The sequence below is a fragment of the Peromyscus californicus genome, unplaced genomic scaffold (assembly GCF_007827085.1).
Source record: "Peromyscus californicus insignis strain IS unplaced genomic scaffold, ASM782708v3 Scaffold_4__1_contigs__length_199733344, whole genome shotgun sequence".
In the NCBI taxonomy this organism is placed as follows: Eukaryota; Metazoa; Chordata; class Mammalia; order Rodentia; family Cricetidae; genus Peromyscus; species Peromyscus californicus.
This window is the reverse complement of record NW_026294562.1, coordinates 60,467,664-60,484,885: the sequence shown is the minus strand read 5'-3', so window position 1 is coordinate 60,484,885 and position 17,222 is coordinate 60,467,664. Positions and strand designations below refer to the sequence as shown.

The 17,222-nt window shown below is 50.2% G+C and overlaps 1 protein-coding gene across 1 annotated transcript; it reads right to left on the bottom strand.

Moving 5' to 3' along the window:
- Positions 1 to 7,153: 7,153 nt before the first annotated feature.
- On the bottom strand, positions 7,154 to 8,004 carry Ins (insulin). The gene is made up of 2 exons (XM_052713225.1): positions 7,807 to 8,004; positions 7,154 to 7,299 (listed from the first exon to the last, which is right to left on the bottom strand). The coding sequence occupies exons 1-2, from the start codon at positions 7,991 to 7,993 to the stop codon at positions 7,154 to 7,156; spliced, it is 333 nt and encodes a 110-aa protein (XP_052569185.1). The 5' UTR covers positions 7,994 to 8,004.
- Positions 8,005 to 17,222: the final 9,218 nt, after the last annotated feature.

Here is a 17,222-nt window from a genome sequence, read left to right as displayed (position 1 = left end):
GGGACCCCAGAGGAAGGGACCACACAAGAACAAATATTGGGGTACAGCCATGAAGACACAGCACAGAAACAATTTACTCACTCGAGGTTTGGAGAGAAGAGAGTCATCTAACTCAGGGGGTCTGTCTGGGCTCTCATTTATGGAAAAGCACTGAGGTACCCCTAGAAATCCCTAGCATCTAATTTTCCTTGCCGGGCTGCTAAAGTGGCCTCATGCTGACATCTGGTGGCCATATCTGTAATTACAATGCACAATCTAAAGTTCTTACTGCAGAAATTTGGGGGTACTCAGCAGGGGGAATTAGGGAGAGGCAAAGCTACAACTCTTCTGTAGCCTTGTACTGGGGCTTTTTTTTGCCTCTACCCTATCAGGCATTTTTTCTTTGCATATCTTCCTGTCCTAGGGCTTGGGAACATCCCAAACAACATAAACCTCAAACACCTTGTTCTAAGTTCTAAGTTCTAAGTTTAGTTCTAAGAAAATTGTCATATTTATATTAAAATTAATTTTATTATGGGATCTTTCTAGGTATAATTCCAGGATCCCAGATAAGAGGTGGGGTCCCTGGGAAGAACTAGGGTGGGCTAAATTTTGTTCTTAATTCCCATTGGCAGCCCCACCACCGTGTACCTGGAAAGGGAATTTGCAAACCTGGCTCAAGCTTGCCATCTGGTGGTCATTTAGGAAATTACACTGAGGCCTCAGAGGACGTCTCTCTCCCCACAATCATAATTACAGGGTGCTTTATTAAGCCTTGGGAATGGGGAGAAGAAGAGGGCAGGTGTTAGGGCTGGGAATGTAGTTCAGTGGTAGAGTATCTTGCAAGCATGAGGCTCTGATTCAATCCATTGCCCAGAAAAAAACCCCTCTTATCCTACCTGCATAGAACGTGTTCCTAGCCCCTGCACATTGACCTCCTCCCCTTGGCAGACTGGCAAAGACTAAGACCACCTTCTCAAAAGCTACAAGGCCACAGCTGAGAATCCAGAAAACTCTGTGCTTGGGGATGAGGGACCCATTCTATCTACTTCTATGCACTGTGCATCATATGGGAATAGAGTGGGCACAAGGGGTTGGTGCCTGCCTAGGTTCAAATACCTACCTAGTCTGCTCATTACTTTGGGCAATATACCTAGAGCCTCCATTTTCCCTCCTGACATCACAGGTTGTTCTGGAACCATGTGGAAATGTAGCTGAAACAATCCAGAACCTATTACCATGAGAGACCTGTCCCTAAAGGCTCTTTTACCTATTCAGACAAAACATTACTCCAGATGGGACTCTGGGATTTGGGGTGGAAAACTGGCTATGGCTGCCTTGAGAGCTGAGCAAAGATTTCAAAGAACAGCAAAGACCTCCTTGCCCCAGCACACACAGTGGACCTCGGAACCAGAGAACTCCCTCATCTGCAGCATGGGACTACTGGTCTCTCCCAAGAGCTTGCTCTTGGCTAAACCCTTTCTCCCTGATTCACTCTGAGATGAGTAGAGGCCTCTGTCCTCCATCCCTGGGGATCCTGTCCCCTAGGGTATGGTGCTCCCCTCTAACCATGGCTCTCCTGGGAGCATATGCAGGAAGTACACCAGCTTCCTTTTCTCCACAAAACCCACGTGGGAGCCTGTGCTAGCTCCAGGAGACGAAAGCCAGAGACTCCCAGATCCAAGACATAACCCTCCACCAGTCTGACCCATTAGCCCTCAGGATTCAGCCCCACTGACCCAGGGAGGCTGAGGGTGAAAGGGGAGCTGAGAGCCTCTTCTTACACCCACAACACACACACACACACACACACACACACACACACACACACACACACACCACACACACACACACACAACACACACACACACACCACACACACACACACACACAACACACACACACACAACACACACACACACACACACACACACACACAACACACACACACACACACACATTGTACAATTTGTGGCTATAGCCACCCCCTGTTTATACCATGGCCAGCCCATATGCCAGGCCTTAGGGAAGAGCTCAGCATAAGGCCAATAATGACTCTTAGCAGTGCCTGGCTAGGGATTATAGGGAGGCCAGAGTGGACCTGCCTCAAGGCTACAGACTGTAGAGCACGGATATTGCTTCAGAAAGCCTTCCCATCACTCCCTTCTTCCTTGCTTTTAAGGTCTAACTATGCAGCTGGAGTTGGGATATGGGGGTCTCTCCTTTGTTGACTCTCTCTCAGCTCTTCTTCCAACTCAGCCAGCCCCTCCCATCTCCTTTCCAGGATCTGGGTTCAGGTGGAGGCAATTCACCTTCTACCAGTTCCCTAGCCCTGCCAACGGAAGCTATGCTTGGTCCTCAGAAGTCAGGCCTGGAGAAGATCAGTCAGCAATGGCCAGAGCACAGATTTGAGTGCCTCAATGTACCCCTGGTCCCCAGGTCCATTCTCACTACTTCTGGGTTACCAGGTGTTGCTGACCCATGCTAAGGACCTGTGCCCCAGCGAAGCTATGAGGAGTCTTCCAGGTCCCCAGCAGTCCAGGTCACAGTAGGTCTTAGGGATGGACAGAAGACCAGAGACCCAGCTGGAGTAGAACTCAGTTCTAAGCCAGGGTGGCCCTTTGAAGAGCAGAGGGGGAGTGCCAGGGCCCCAGCATGAACAGTCGCAAGCTGGCAGGGCTGAGAGCTCCCACTCTGCTGTCCACAAACACAGATGGGCTGGGAGAGTCAGAGGGAGGTCCTGGTGGAATGTGGGTCATTGTCAGCCATAGGATTCTAAGCTTCGCAGGACTGTGGGGGAATGAGGCCTAACAGAACCATGAGGGTCTGCGGATGTCCAGGCTTGGCAGCTTTCAGACCTACTTCTGTCATTGGCAAAATACAGGTATGTCTGGGAAATAATCCACCAATAGTCCACAGAGAGGAGGCACACATGGCCATTGGGACCTGACTGGTTCAGCCAACCAGAGTCAGTGGCCTTGGCCCAGAGGTTGGATCTAGTCATTTTGAGAATATGGATGAGGCACTGGACGGATGCTGCATCACTGTGACAATTCTCAGTCTGAGGAGCCCTGGCTTAGGTCCTTTTTGGAGAGAGAGGCTTGTTGGTAACCCTATGTCTCAGCCCAAGCCCAGATTCAAGGATCAGCCTCAAGGGTATTCAGATCAGGGGCTGGGTTCTGGCTACCCACAGCAGAAGGGTGGCAGGTGAGGTGTTTGTACCAAGGAATATGTGTGTGTGTGGGGGGGGGTGAGGGGGCCACCTGGGGGCCAGGCAGTGAGCCAATGACTCTAAGGGGACTGGCTCAACGCCACTGGGTAACTTGGCGCCAGCACAGCGTGACTGGACCACACAGGGCCGCCTCCACAGCTTCACTTTCGAAGGAATCTGCCTTGCTGTTCTGTGGCCAAGCCAGAAACAATAGTGGGGGGGCGGGGGGGGGGGAAGAAGAGTGACACCGTGTCCAGGCTGTTCTTCAACTCTCAGACCCCTGGCCACGCCACCCCCAGCATTCTTTTCAAAATTGACCTTCCTTTCCTCTCAGCACTGGGCAGAAGGTAGACATGGGAAAGGGCTGACCCTGTCCCAGATGGGCCTTGCATGAGGCATCCTACACCCTGGGGGTCCCTGTAGACCCAGCTTCATGTGAAAACCAGGATTTAGCCTTCCAGCCTGTGTGCCCAAGAAAACTCCAAGCAGAGCAAGAGACCACTGGCTCCTCTGGCTCCCGGTCTCAGTGCCTGCTAGGGTTCTGGGGAGCTACCACCAAGGTCCTAGCTGGAAACAGACAGTCTGTGCCCCTGGCCTGTTTGCTTAGCTGTAGTGTGGGGAGTTGCATGGATTGCCCCATACTCTCCTCTAGGCAGCTGTAATTCAAGGCAGGCAGTAGATGACTGTAACCTGAGACATTCTAGGAATATTGCAGACCCCTGGACATTTGTTCATCTGCTCCATGGGCATCTAGGGAGTCTAGACCCCCCAAAGGTCACACCAAGCATGATCAGACACCTCTCGTTCTCAAACTTCATACCTTCCAGAGTCCAGAGCAGCCAGCCTTTTGGGAAGCCTCTTGGTCCGCGGGAGCGCAGAAGAGCAAAGGGAGGAACGCAGTCTCAACAAGGGCAGTAGGGCCTGCCGACTTGGAGCGCCTCAAAAGCAAGGCTTTGGTGCCCTCTGCTGGACACTTTTATGACTAGTCATTTCTGGCTAGATTGTTCAAAATCTGCAAACATCTACTCCAAAACACTGAGGGACACCCAATTTGAGTCCCTGAGAAGGCTCCTCAGGGATTTCCTTTCCTCACAGCTAGGCCAGAGACCCACCAACCAGTATTTGGTGCTGTCTAGTGGGCAGGTTGACTTAAAAGCTACCTGGTTCTGGATGCTTTCCACTCCTGGGTTCAGAACCTTTCTGGCCTTAAGGACCTCAGAAGAAGAAAAAGTGGACTTCAGCCCCCCCTGAAGTCACCTCTCGTGTCACTCAAGATCTGTTCAGGCCTGGGGAACATGAGTACAGTAAATATTTATTGATAATGTAAGAAGGCAAGTACCGTTCCTGGGCTGGGCTGAGGTGCCAGTTCATCTGTGCCAGGAGCCAATGCAATCTTGGGGAGCTAACCTGAAGGCAGCTACGTTGGCAGATCATCTTAGGTGTCTGGAGACCTGTATTGTGAGTGCACAGCGGCAGGGTGGCTGCCCTGGCTCCAGGCCTCAGTCACCCTGGGCGGAGCATTAGTTTGAGTCTCTCTATCCCACATCTCATTAGACCAGGCAAGAGTACATCGCAGGTGTACTGGCTGTCCTTAGTAATACCCTAAAGGATCCTGGACGGTAGGCAGAGATGGTGAGGGGCCCCAGCAGGGGTGGGGGTTGGCTAGGGAGCAGGTCTCCATAACACACAGCCCCAGCTCCAACACCAAAGTGACAGCATAGCTTGACGTAAATGATCATCGCTGCAGGCCCCATGGACAAGTGGGGTCCGGGCTCCGAGGGCAGGCAGGAACCTCTGTGCTGTACCCAGAATGGGCTGAGTGAGGCAAGGTCAGCAGGAGCGCCTGAGGCAGGTCTATGGCTGACCTCCATGGGGTGATCTGAGGGCTTAGGGGGAACCTCTGAAGTCCTCAGCTGGCATCTCTGGAGTTAGCACTCATGGTGGTGCTGATCAAAAACTGGCCTGACCTCTGCTCCCTGGGCACTGGGTCCTTTTTAGTGGCCGCTTCTTGTCCACTCCTGCAGGGATTGAGAGGCAGCACATGCTTGTCTCTAGTATAGACCAAATGAGAAGAGATAAGAAGGAGAGCCCCAAACCAGAGTTTCAGGAGGCCCCAGGAAGCTGATATGCCTCAGCCTAGGCAGGTTAAGGGTCCTGAGGACAATCTGCCCCTCCCTTCAGGTCTGGGTCAAAGGCCCTAGGAGTGAAGTCGTTGACAGGACTTCTGATATGTGGACCACACTTCTGAGCTCTCAGAACCCATGCTGCAAAGCTAGGCTTGCCCCACAAGACCTAAGGACCCAAAGACTCTTGCTTCCTTCACCTCGGACTTACATGCACTCCCAAGAGTTTGTGGTTCCTGAATGGTGGGGTGCCACATCTGCCCACCCACCCAAGGCCCAGGCAGCCATGGCTAATGGCTTTCTGGAGGTTCAGCAGACCCCCACCCAGCCCACTTCCTAGTTCCTGCTTCTGCTCTTGCTCTACACACACACACACACACACACACACACACACACACACACACACACACACACACCCCTCCACTGCAGCAGGGTGCCCCGTCTCAGGCTGTACAAATGGACCACTGGGGTGTTGTTCCCCTAGAAGGATCGCAGTCACCTCCTTTCTCCTATTCCAGCCATCCACCCCCTGTTCAGTTCTGGCCATCTTTTCAGGGGCAGAGCTTGCAAGGGGCTTCTGACATGTCTCCTCTAGGTAGAGGTGTAGTATTGTCTCAGAGAGGAGGTGACTGGGAAGGGGTCCTCAGGACTGCTTTAGGAAGCTTCCCAGCTACCAAGATCCCTGGCCCTGGGTGCAGTTTTCGGGGAGACACAGATTAGTTTGGCTTGGGTGGCAGGTAGGTCATCCAGGCCTTGGGGTGACCAGGATCACTGTCTAGGCCTCTAAGCTCTCATCTCACCGACAAGTACCTCTCAATCTGTGCTCAGTTGGTGCTGAAGAGAGGTGTTCTATGTTGAGATTCTCCAAAGACCTAGATGTTAAGTGACCTTTCCTTAGGACCGAAGATATTTCTAGAGGGATTGCTAAGCAGTCAGGTTCAAGGAATCTGGTGAGAGACCCCATCCAGCTGGAAGGAGAGGCTGAGAAGTGACAGGAGATCCCAGCCCTAAGCCTTGCATCATCTGGCTCCCTCATGGCCCACATTGCCTAGAACTCACTACTGGACCACTCCTGAGAAGTGGGGTTCTGACGCTCCTGCCCAGTGCCTATGGGAATCTTTCAGTATGTCCTTTCACCCCTATGGAATACCTGTCTTGTCCAGAGCACTAAGGGTCACTGGAGAGTCTGAGAGGGATCGGGGATGTCTCCTGTCCTCCCAGAGCTAAGCACCGAGAGAATGGTTTCCATAGCCTTCCAGTTTAAGTTCCTAAGCCTAGTTTCTGGCCCATCAAGGACTCCATCTGAAATAGCTCTGCAGACAGAACTCAGGAAAGCTAGGTGGAAGCTGCTGTTGGAATATTCTGGTCCTCTTTTGTTTAAAAGTTCTCTGGGGCCCTTGAAGGCCCAGAGCTGTGAACCAATGAAGCATCAACTCCTAGCTGCCATCACCCATGCCTTCCAAAGACGCCTATCTCTTCTCTATTCAGCTAGAAGCAGCAGGGGTCGGGATCATGGTCCTCCCAGACAACTAAGGGTAAGGGTTATGGGGCTACCTGGAAGTGTTAGCTGCTTTGAGGAAGGAACTGTCTATGTTCCAGATTTGGTGGAGTGGATACCTGTGGTTGCCCAGGGAGCCAAGAGGAAGCTGGGTGTTCAGGGAGCACCAGAGAAGGAACCTTGGGCAGACCCTTTAGGAGCCATCGTGGCCAGACAGGTGGACTAAGCTGGGGCCACGCCAGCCAGTGCCCGCTCACATCCTACAGACACAGACACACAGCTTGTAGTGCTCCTTCAGAGGTTTTATTCATTGCAGGAAGGGGGGCTGGGTCGGGGAGGTGGCTAGTTGCAGTAATTCTCCAGTTGGTAGAGTGAGCAGATGCTGGTGCAGCACTGGTCCACAATGCCTCGCTTCTGCTGGGCCACCTCCAGCGCCAAGGTCTGAAGGTCACCTGCTCCGGGGCCCCCACCCAGCTCCAACTGTGCTACTGTCAGGAGGCGGTGTCAGAGCAGGCCGGGGCATCAGCAGCATAGATGCAAAGACACACAGGACAATCCAGTCAGGAGCAGTTGAGCAGCCCCCTGCCTACCCCAGGCTTTCTTTCACCTTGGCCCCTCCTGCTAAGTTAGGGCAGGTGGCAGGGACCGCATGTATGTGGGGCAAGTCACTGGGCATGGACACAAGGAGCTCCAAAGCCTACACATCCTGCCATCTTCCCCCAATCAGTGCTTGATGCCCCCCGCCCCCCGAATAGGTGCCTATTGTGGGGCCTCCCCACAGGTCTCCACCACCTAGGAGCCTTAAGCTGGATTGTCATTCATTCCCAGCAGCTGCCAAGTTTGCCTATGTCCCGCTGCCCATGGAAATGTGCACCACCGCCCCCTCCCCCCCCCCCCAGTTACCCTGAGACCCTTCACACCCAGGACACAATCTGTGAGGGTGAAGAAAACCAGGGTGGTAAGCACTGGGGACCGAATTCAGGGGCAGAGCTCACCTTGCGGGTCCTCCACTCCACGCCGGGACTTGGGTGTGTAGAAGAAGCCACGCTCCCCACAGACCAGGTAGAGCGCCTCCACTAGGTGGGAACCACATAGGTGCTGGTTGACAAAAGCCTGGGCAGGCTTAGGCTCCCAGAGGACCAGCAGGGCCAGCAGGGGCAGAAGGCGCATCCACAGGGCCATGATGGAAGAGTGACCTGGAAGATAGGCAGGGTTGAGACCAGCAAAGGGCATGTGAAAGAGAGAGGAGCCCACATCTGCCCTCAAGTCTCCCCAGGCCCAGCGAGGAGAGTACATACCTGCTTGCTGATGGCCTCTGATTGTGGCTAGTCACGTAGGGCTGGGGGTTACTGGGTCCCTACCAATTTTATAGTCTAAAGCACCTCCTCTCTGCCCCCTGGACTCTGGTGTTTGGCCCATTAAGGGCTCCAGGGGGGTGAGTCGGCAGATGGCCAGAGGGGCTGAAGCTGCAGTTTCCAAACACTTCCCTGGTGCTGGGTCTGCAGAAAGCTCTCATTGGACGTCAACACCTCTACTTAGCCCTAGGGTAATTAGAGTCTTAATAAGGGGCAAGGTGGCCTGATGATCCGGTTCACAGCAGGGGACATTGTCCCAGTGAGAGTGAGGCCTTCTTTGGCCTTGACTGAGCAATTTCCATTTCATTCCGCAGGGAGCTAGGGCTGTTGGGGGCCTGGTATCTCTGTCCCTTGGACTGCTTCACAGTCCCCATTGATAGCCAGGTCCTTAGCTCAGCTGAGACCACAGCTCACCCACAGAGGTAGGAACAAAGCAAAATTCAGGCATCAAGGCACTTGCTGGTCCCTTCCCTTCTATCTCCCCTTGCACAAACCCATCGAGCACTCAGGGGTCAGCTAGACTGAAGCCCTGTGGTACACCCTCCTACCCCAATACCCCAAGACAAGCACCTGAAGGCCATCAAGGTCCCCACCAAAGGTACAGAGCTCAGAGTCTCTGCCTTGATCTCTTAGTGCAGGCTCTACCCAGCTATAAAACCCTTCTCAGACTCCCCTTGGAGTGATTGGAGGTTCCTTGACTCCTCCTGTCCCTGATTTGGTACTGCCCTCTTCCCCAAACAATCAGCAAAAACTCTTGGTGTAGTTCTAGCATGAGCTAGACCTCTACCCTGCGCAGGGCTTTATAGCCATTACACTAGAACCGTGGGCCCCTTGCTCCCGCTCCCTGTCCCCCAGGAAGTGCTGCAGCTGTTCACACTTTGGTTATCTGGGACACTACAGTGAATCCACTGGATCAGGGGATATGTGGGTACCCCCAGAGGAGCGCAGGTAAGGAGCAGGATCCAGGTGGGAAGATGGGGGCAGTGGGGAGGGGTGTCCTCAGGACCATAGAGAGGCTAGAGGGCCTTGATGAGGGCCTCACTGGGGCTCCAACCTCCCTAGTTGTTTGTTCTTTTGAGAAAGGAGTCCTGTGGTATAGCTAGGCTTCTCTTAAACTCACAGTCTTCTGCCGGGCGGTGGTGGAGCATGCCTTTAATCCCAGCACTCGGGAGGCAGAGACAGGCAGATCTCTGTGAGTTCGAGGCCAGCCTGGCCTACAAAGTGAGTTCCAGGAAAGGCGCAAAGCTACACAGAGAAACCCTGTCTCGAAAAACCAAACCAAACCAAACCAACCAAACAAAAAAAAACCCTTCCAGTCTTCTTGTCTCAGCCTCCCAAGTTCTGGAATTCAGGTATGTATCATCAGTTCTGGCTCTTCTTGGGACCTTAAAAAGGCTAAGGGCTTTCTTTCTTTATGTTTTTTCTGTGACATTTATGCTGTGTAATAATTCTGCTGTATACTGTGTGCATATATGTCACTATGATTGGTTTAATAAATAAGCTGACTGGCCAATAGCTGAACAGGATAAAGTTAGGAAGGAAGGCCAAACTGAGAATAATGTAAGAGTTAGTAACAAGCCCAAGCTACTGGCCAAGCATTTATAATTTATATTCAGCCTCTGAGTTGGTTACTTGGGACTGGGTGTTTGGGACAGGAAACACATTTAAACTCTTTTGGGGTTTCAGTGACATACAGGAGTAATGCTGAGCATCCTTGCAGGGCTTTAAGCCCTCCACAGGACCACCATGGTGGCTCAAACATCAACAAGGTTTCCATGGGGATCACACCTAATTTGAGTCTCAAAGGAGCTCATGGATGTGCCAACACTGCAATGGGCTTACCCCATCCCAAGGTTGCAGCAGGGCTCACAGCCTATTTCAGGGTTCCTCTGTGGCTTAAGGCCTTCCTTGGGGCCTCACATGGTTCAGCATCTGGCTCTCTGGGAAGGTTTCATTGTGGCTCTGGGCCTTCCCTAGAGTCTCAACTGAATAAATGCCTTCCCCAAAGTCTCTGTGAGGTTTTAGAGCACCCTTAAGGGCAATGACACCCAGAGACAGCTCCAGTTTCTCAGTGGGACTAAGACCTTCTCTAGGTATTTTTGGAGCTCACAGCCTTCCTCAGAATCTCAATAAGCACCATGGTCTTGCCATATCACATATCACTGCTATTTCAAATTCTTACAGCCTTCCCCAGCGTACTAAAAGGACTTAGGTTTTCTCCAGGTGTTCCTGAAGCCTGGTCTGCTTGGTACTCCATGGGGCTCACACTGTCTCCCTGTCTCTCATCCAAACTCATGGTATTCCTGAGGGTCACAAGGGGACTTAAGGCCTTCCCTAAGGTCTCAGTGGGCGTCACTGACTTCCCAAGACCTGAAAAGGGCCTAACTCGCTGCCCCTGTGTTAGTTCCTTTCATATCCCCATGAATGAATCTCCCAAAGAAGCAGCTCATGGTTTGAGGGGACATGGTCCATCATGGAATGGAAGGCATGGTGGCTGGAGTTGGTCTGTCTGTGGCAGCAGGAGCTTGCAGAGGCACTGGCCAGGAAAGAGAGTCGGACTGGAAGCAGAGCTGGCCTATAACCCTAAGGCTCATTCTTATGGCCCTAGGCCTATCAGCTAGGCCTCATGTATAAAATCTCCCAGAACAGCACCACATGCTGGGGACCAGATTTTCAAACACACAAGTCTATGGGGAAAGCTTTACACTCAAGCCATCACACCAGGAACACTCCATGGCTGCAGTGGGACCCACAGCTTCTCCTAAGGTCTCAAAGGAACAGAGAACCCTCCATGGGAGGCCTTGCCTTCTTGTGGCCGGGAGTAGGAGGAGAGAAGATGAGGGTCTTTGGTATGTAAAATGAATGAAAAAAATGTTAATAAATGTTAATAAAAAGTTAGAAAGGAAAAGATTAAGTATACAGAGAACAAACAGAAGAAAATCAGGTGTCATTGTTTTAAAAGCAGTAGTCTCCAAGACAAGGTTACAGCCAAGAAAAGGAGAGCTCTTGAATAATTCACTGCATCAGGAAGGCATGTATACATGTGTACATATAACAGAACCTTCAGATAAATGAAGGGAAAACTAACACAAGAAAATAAGGGTAATAGAAATAATTAATTTAATTATTTTAGTATGTCCTCATTATAAGTGCCTTTTTAATTAATAAAGTTGATAAGTCACAACAATGATCAAGCAATAGAGAAAACCTCAATCAATATGAGCAAATAAAAGAACATCACTATGGATTGAAGGAACAGAGGAAAGAATCATATGAAATATTATGATCAGAATTATGCAAGAAATCTTACATCTTACCTTAAGTGAACTCCATGAGAAACACAGCTTCTAAAATATTGTACAAGATTAAATAAAAATCAAATAATCATACACACACACACACACACACACACACACACACACACACACACACACACAAGACTTCCCCAGGATCTCAGGAAAGGCTAGTCTTCCTCCGGATCACATGGGATTGAAGGCTTTGCTCAAGATTTAACATTGTTCCTGGCTCTCCTCCAGGTCTCAGTGGGGCTCATGGGTTTTCTAAAGAATCTCTGAGGTTTAAGGCCCTTCTACAGTGTCCTAAAGATGCTCTCCTCTCTCCTCAGGGCCTCAGTAGCCTCACAACCCTTTCCAAGGCCTCAGCAGAGCACGAGAATCTTCCAGAGTCTCACCAGTACTCAAACACTACGTAAGTGTCTCAATAGGGAAGAAGACTTTCTCTAGAGTATCTGTGGGCTTTCACGGCCCAAGATCCCATGGCCTCAGGAAAACTCAGACTTGCCTGAAGTCTTAGCACTTTTTCTTCTTCTTTTATCTCTGTGTTTTAACTGATGAATTGTTTGTCTGTTTACTTCCAAATGTGGAAGTCAAATGATAATCCACAAGGCATGAGTCCCTCTTTCCCCAGAATGAGTCCTAGGGGCAAGCACAGGTTATCAGACTTAGTAACCATTACAAGCTGAGCCATCTTGTTAAGCTCAGATGTCAGTACTTGTTACGCCTTCCCAGGGGTATCACTTAAGCCTAAAACCTGTAGATGGACTTACCAGGGCCTAAGTCCTTTCCAATGACTGAATGGGGAGCCTAAGGGACTTCTTCATGGTCTCAAAAACACTAAGGCCTGTCACAGAGACTCATTGGGACCAGGCTTTACCAGGTTCTGAGTGGGCCTAAGATTTTCTTCAGGAACTTACTGAAGCCAGAGGCTTTTCTGAGAGCCTAACTGTAGCCAAAGGCTTTCCTCAGGGTCTCACTGTAGCCAAATGTTATCACAGGGTCTAAATGGGGTCTAATATCTTAGCAGGGTCTCACTAATTTCAAAGGTTCCCCTAGGGTCTCTGTGGCCTAAGGCCTTCCCAGTTTCTCGCTGGGGCACAGGCCTTACCCAAGTTCTCCCAGGAGCCTACAGTCCTGCAAGAGTCCTAATGGGCCAGAGAACTTCTCCGGGGTGTGAGACCTTGGACTTATCTAAACTATCACAGAGGATTAAGGTCTTACATCAGGTATCATTGCACCTAAGGCTTTCCCATATTCTCACTGGGGCCTAAGGTGTTCTCAGGTTCTTACTGGGACCTAAGACATTTTCCTGGTACTTACTGGGGTAGCAGACCTTCTCCCCAGGTTCTCACTGGAGCTTAAGACCTTTCTCAGGTTCTCACTGGGCCCTAAGGCTTTCCCAGATTTGTACTAGGGCTCAAGGCCTTCCCAGCTTTGCACTGAGGCCTAAGACATTTTGCAGGCCCTCTCTGGTCTGAAGCCCTATCCAGATGGCCTCACTGGGTCTTTCTTAGCGCCTTCTGAGAGTCTCACTGGGTCTCATTAAGGCTTTCCCAGGTACTCAGTGGGTCTTAATGCTTTCTCTAGCTTATTATTGACTTTGAAGGCCTTCCCTAGGTTACCACTAGGCCTTGAGGCCTACAGGGACTGACTAGGGCCTGAGGTCTCCCCCAGATTATCACTGAGATCCCAGGTCTTCCTCAGGGTCTAGGTGGGGCCTAAAGCTGTCTCCAGGATTTAAACTTGCCTTATACTTTCCTTAGGAACTCATTGGGACCTAAAGTCTTTTTCAAAGTTTGATTTGAGCTTAAGAGCTTCTCAGGGCTTCAGTAAGGTATAAGGATTTCCCAGGGTTACACTGGACTCAAGATCTTTCTATGGTCTCTCTGGGGATCTAAGGTATTCAGTAAGGTCTTTCTGGAACATAAGGCATCTCCAGGATCACTCTAGGGCCCAAGGACTTTAACAGGGTCTCACTGGGGCTTCCTGACTTGACTAGCGCTTAAGGCCTCCCAATGGAACATAACATCTTTCTATATTCTCACTGAGGCATAAGGATTTCTCCAAATAACATCCTTAGCTAAAGCCTTCCTCAGGATCTCACCTGGGCCTTGGGCCTTTCCAGAGGAGTACCATCTTCAGGATTCTAGCATCTTGCCAAGGGTCTCAAAGTGGCTGAAGTTTATCTCCAAGTTCTAATGGTACCTGATGAATTCCCAGGGTCTCACAGAGGTCAAAGGTTTTCTTCAGGGCCATTCTGTGGCTTAAGGTCTGCACAGTGTCTCTCTGGGACTCAGGCCTTCCTCAGGGGCCTCCATTCCTCCAAGGTTTATAATGGGAGCTGAGAACTTCTCCAGGAGGTCACAGATACTGAGGACTTATCCAAGATATCACAGAGGACCAAGATCTTATGTTAGGTATCACACACATTAGGCCTTCCCCATATTCTCACTGGGACCTAAGGCCTTCTCAGATTCTGACTGGAGCCTAAGACTTTCTACCAGTACTTACTGAGGTCTAAGGCTTTTGCTCTATGGCTTAAGGGCTACATTGCATTCTCACTGGGGCCTTATGTCTTTATCAGGTCTTCACTGGGTCCTAAGGCTTTACTCAGGTTCTCTTTGGACCTCAGGCCTCCATATTCTCAATGGGGCTGAAGGCCTCTTCTGGGACTTTCTGGAGTCTAGTGCTTTCTTTAGGTTTTCTCTGGGGCTTAAGGACTTCTCAGTTATCACTGGGACCTAAGGCCTTTCCCAGGTTCTCACTGGATCTTAAGCACTCTTCAAGGTCCCATTGGGTCTTCCCATGTTGTTACTGGATATTAAGGCCTTCCCCATATTCTCACTGGGTCTTAAAACCTTTCCCAGGTTCTCACTGGAGCCTAAGGCATTACCCAGGCTCTCAAAAGACCTAATTTTTTTCCAAGTTCTCACAGGGCCTATAAGGCCTTCAACATGTTTTCAGGAAGTCTGAAAACATTCTCCATGTTCTCACTGTGGCCTAAAACCTTCTAAAGATTGTTACTGGGGCTTAAGGTCTTCTCCCGGTTCTCAGAGAGGCCTAAGCCCCAGGACCTAAGGCTGTCTCTAGAATCTTATTGATCTTCCCCACATTGTCAGTGGAGCCTAAAACTTTCTTTAAATTGCTACTTGGGCTTAAGGCCTTCCCAGGTTGTCACTGGATAGTAAGGCCTTCCCGGTGTTCTCAGTGAGTCTTAAATCCTTGCCCAGGTTCTCACTGGAGCCTAAGACATTACCCAGGCTCTCACCAAAAACTAAAATTTTCCCAAGATCTTACAGGACCTTTAACTGTTTTCACTGGGTCTCTAGGCCTCACAATAAATGTGCTCACTTATCCTAAAAGTTTCTACAGGTTTTCACTGGTGTTTAAAAGCTTTCTCCAGGTTCTCACTGGGACCTAAGGCCTTCCCCAAAGACCCATTGAGGCCTTAGGTTTTCTTCAGGTTCTCACTGAGGCCTTCTATAGGTTCTCACTGAGGTCTAAGGCCTTCCCCATGTTCTCACTGGATCCTAAATCCTTGCCCCGGTTCTCACTGGTACTAAGACATTACCCAGGGTCTCACTGGGCCTGAAAATTTTCCCTAGTTCACACAGGGTCTTTAAAGCCTTTAATGGGTTTTCATTGTGTGGTGGTTTGAATAAGAATGGCCACCATAGGCTTATATACTTGAATGCTTTGTCACCATGGAGTGGCACTATTTAAAAGGATTAGGGAGTGTGGCTTGTTAGTGTAGGTGTGGCCTTATTGGAGGATGTGTCACTAAGAGTGGGCTTTGAGATTATCAGAAGCCCAAGTCAGCAACTGGGGCAGAGTTGGGTGTTGGTTCCCGGGGACTGGCTGTGTCCCAGGGCCTGGCTTCCAGAGGCCGGACTCTCCTGGTGGGAGAGGAGTCACTCACCTCTTGGTCCAGACCCAAAGAGGGACGCATGGACCACCCTAGGAAGGGGAAATAGATGAGAGCTCCATGAGTAAATTGGGGAGGAGGGATGGACAATGGAGGGTAGGAGATAGGGGATAAGAACATAAGGGAATGGGATGGTTGAGCTGGAACAGGGAGGGAGGGGGAAAGCAATGAAAGAGATACCATAATAGAGGGAGATATCATGGGTATAGAGAGAAACCTAGTGCTAGGGAAGTTGCCAGGAATCCCCAAGGATGACCCCAACTTGAGCTACTAGCAATAGTGGAGAGGGTGCCTGAACTGAACTGGCTTGCCCCAGAGATCAGATCAGTGAATATTCTATCATTACAGAACTTTTCTCCAATGACTGATGGAAGCAGATGTAGAGATCCACAGCCAATCACTAGACAGAACTCCAGGAGTCCAGTCAAAGAGAGAGAAGAGGGATTCTATGAGCAAGTTCAGGAGGATCATGATGGGGCAACATGCAGGGACAACCAAACCAAACAAGAGGGAACTCATGAAAGTTGGATCAATGGCTGTAGAGCCTACATGGGACTGGACTAGGCCCTTTGCATGGTGAGACAGTTGTGTAGCTTGATCTGCTTGGGAGGCCCCCTGGCAGTAGAATCAGAATCCATCTCTGGTGCATGAGTAGGCTTTGTGGAGTCCATTACCTATGATGGGACACCTCATGCAACCTTGAGGCAGGGAAAAGGGTTTGGACTTGTCTCTACTGAATATGCCTCCCCATGGGAGGCCTTGCCTTTTTGTGGGTGGTAGTGGGGGATGGGTTGGGAGGGGAGGCTGGGGGGCAGGAGGAGGGAAGAGGGGTATCTTTGATTGGTATGTAAAATGAATGAAAAAATTTTCTTAATTTCTTTAATTAAAAAGAAAAAAAAACCCAAGTCAGACTCAGTGACTCTCTCTTCCTTCTGTCCATAGATCTGAATGTAGAACTCTCAGTTATCATGTCTTCCTGTGTGCCATGCTCCCTGCCATGAGGATAATGGACTTAGTCTCTGAAACTGTAAGCAAGCCCCAATTAAAGCTTTGCTTTATAAGAGTCTTGGAGTCTTTTCACAGCAACAGAACACTAAGACATACTAGGTCTGAAGACTGCTGTGGGATGTTCTGTATGGCAAATGTGTTGCTGATTAGTCAATAAATAAAACACTGATTGGCCATTGGCTAGGCAGGAAGTGTAGGCGGGACAAGGAGGAGAATAAAGCTGGGAAGTGGAAGGCTGAGTCAGAGAGACACTGCCAGCCGCCATGATGAGAAACAGCATGTGAAGATGCCGGTAAGCCACGAGCCATGTGGCAAGGTATAGATTAATGGAAATGGATTAATTTAAGCTATAAGAACAGTTAGCAAGAAGCCTGGCACGGCCATACAGTGTGTAACCAATATAAGTCTCTGTGTTTACTTGGTCGGGTCTGAGCTGCTGTGGGACTGGCGGGTGACAGAGATTTGTCCTGACTGTGGGCCAGGCAGGAAAACTCAAGCTACAGAAGACCTTCCCCAGATTCTCACTGTGGCATAAAATCTACGGGTTCTTACTGGGGCTTAAGGCCTTCTCCAGGTTCTCACAGGTATCTTGAAGGGTTTAAACTCTCCCACTCTCACAGCTGTGTTAAGGCTTCAGTTCTTTGAGAAAGGCAAAACAGGTGTCTGTCCTACAAAGGGCCATTTATCCACAATAGCCTTACACTCAGGGCCAAGAGAAAACAAACACTGGCCTAAGTTAGGTCAGACTAATCATGCCTCAAGGACAAATCCAGCAGCCCCTTCTGAGTCACATCTGAATTTGCCCAAGCTTGTGCAAATATATCCAA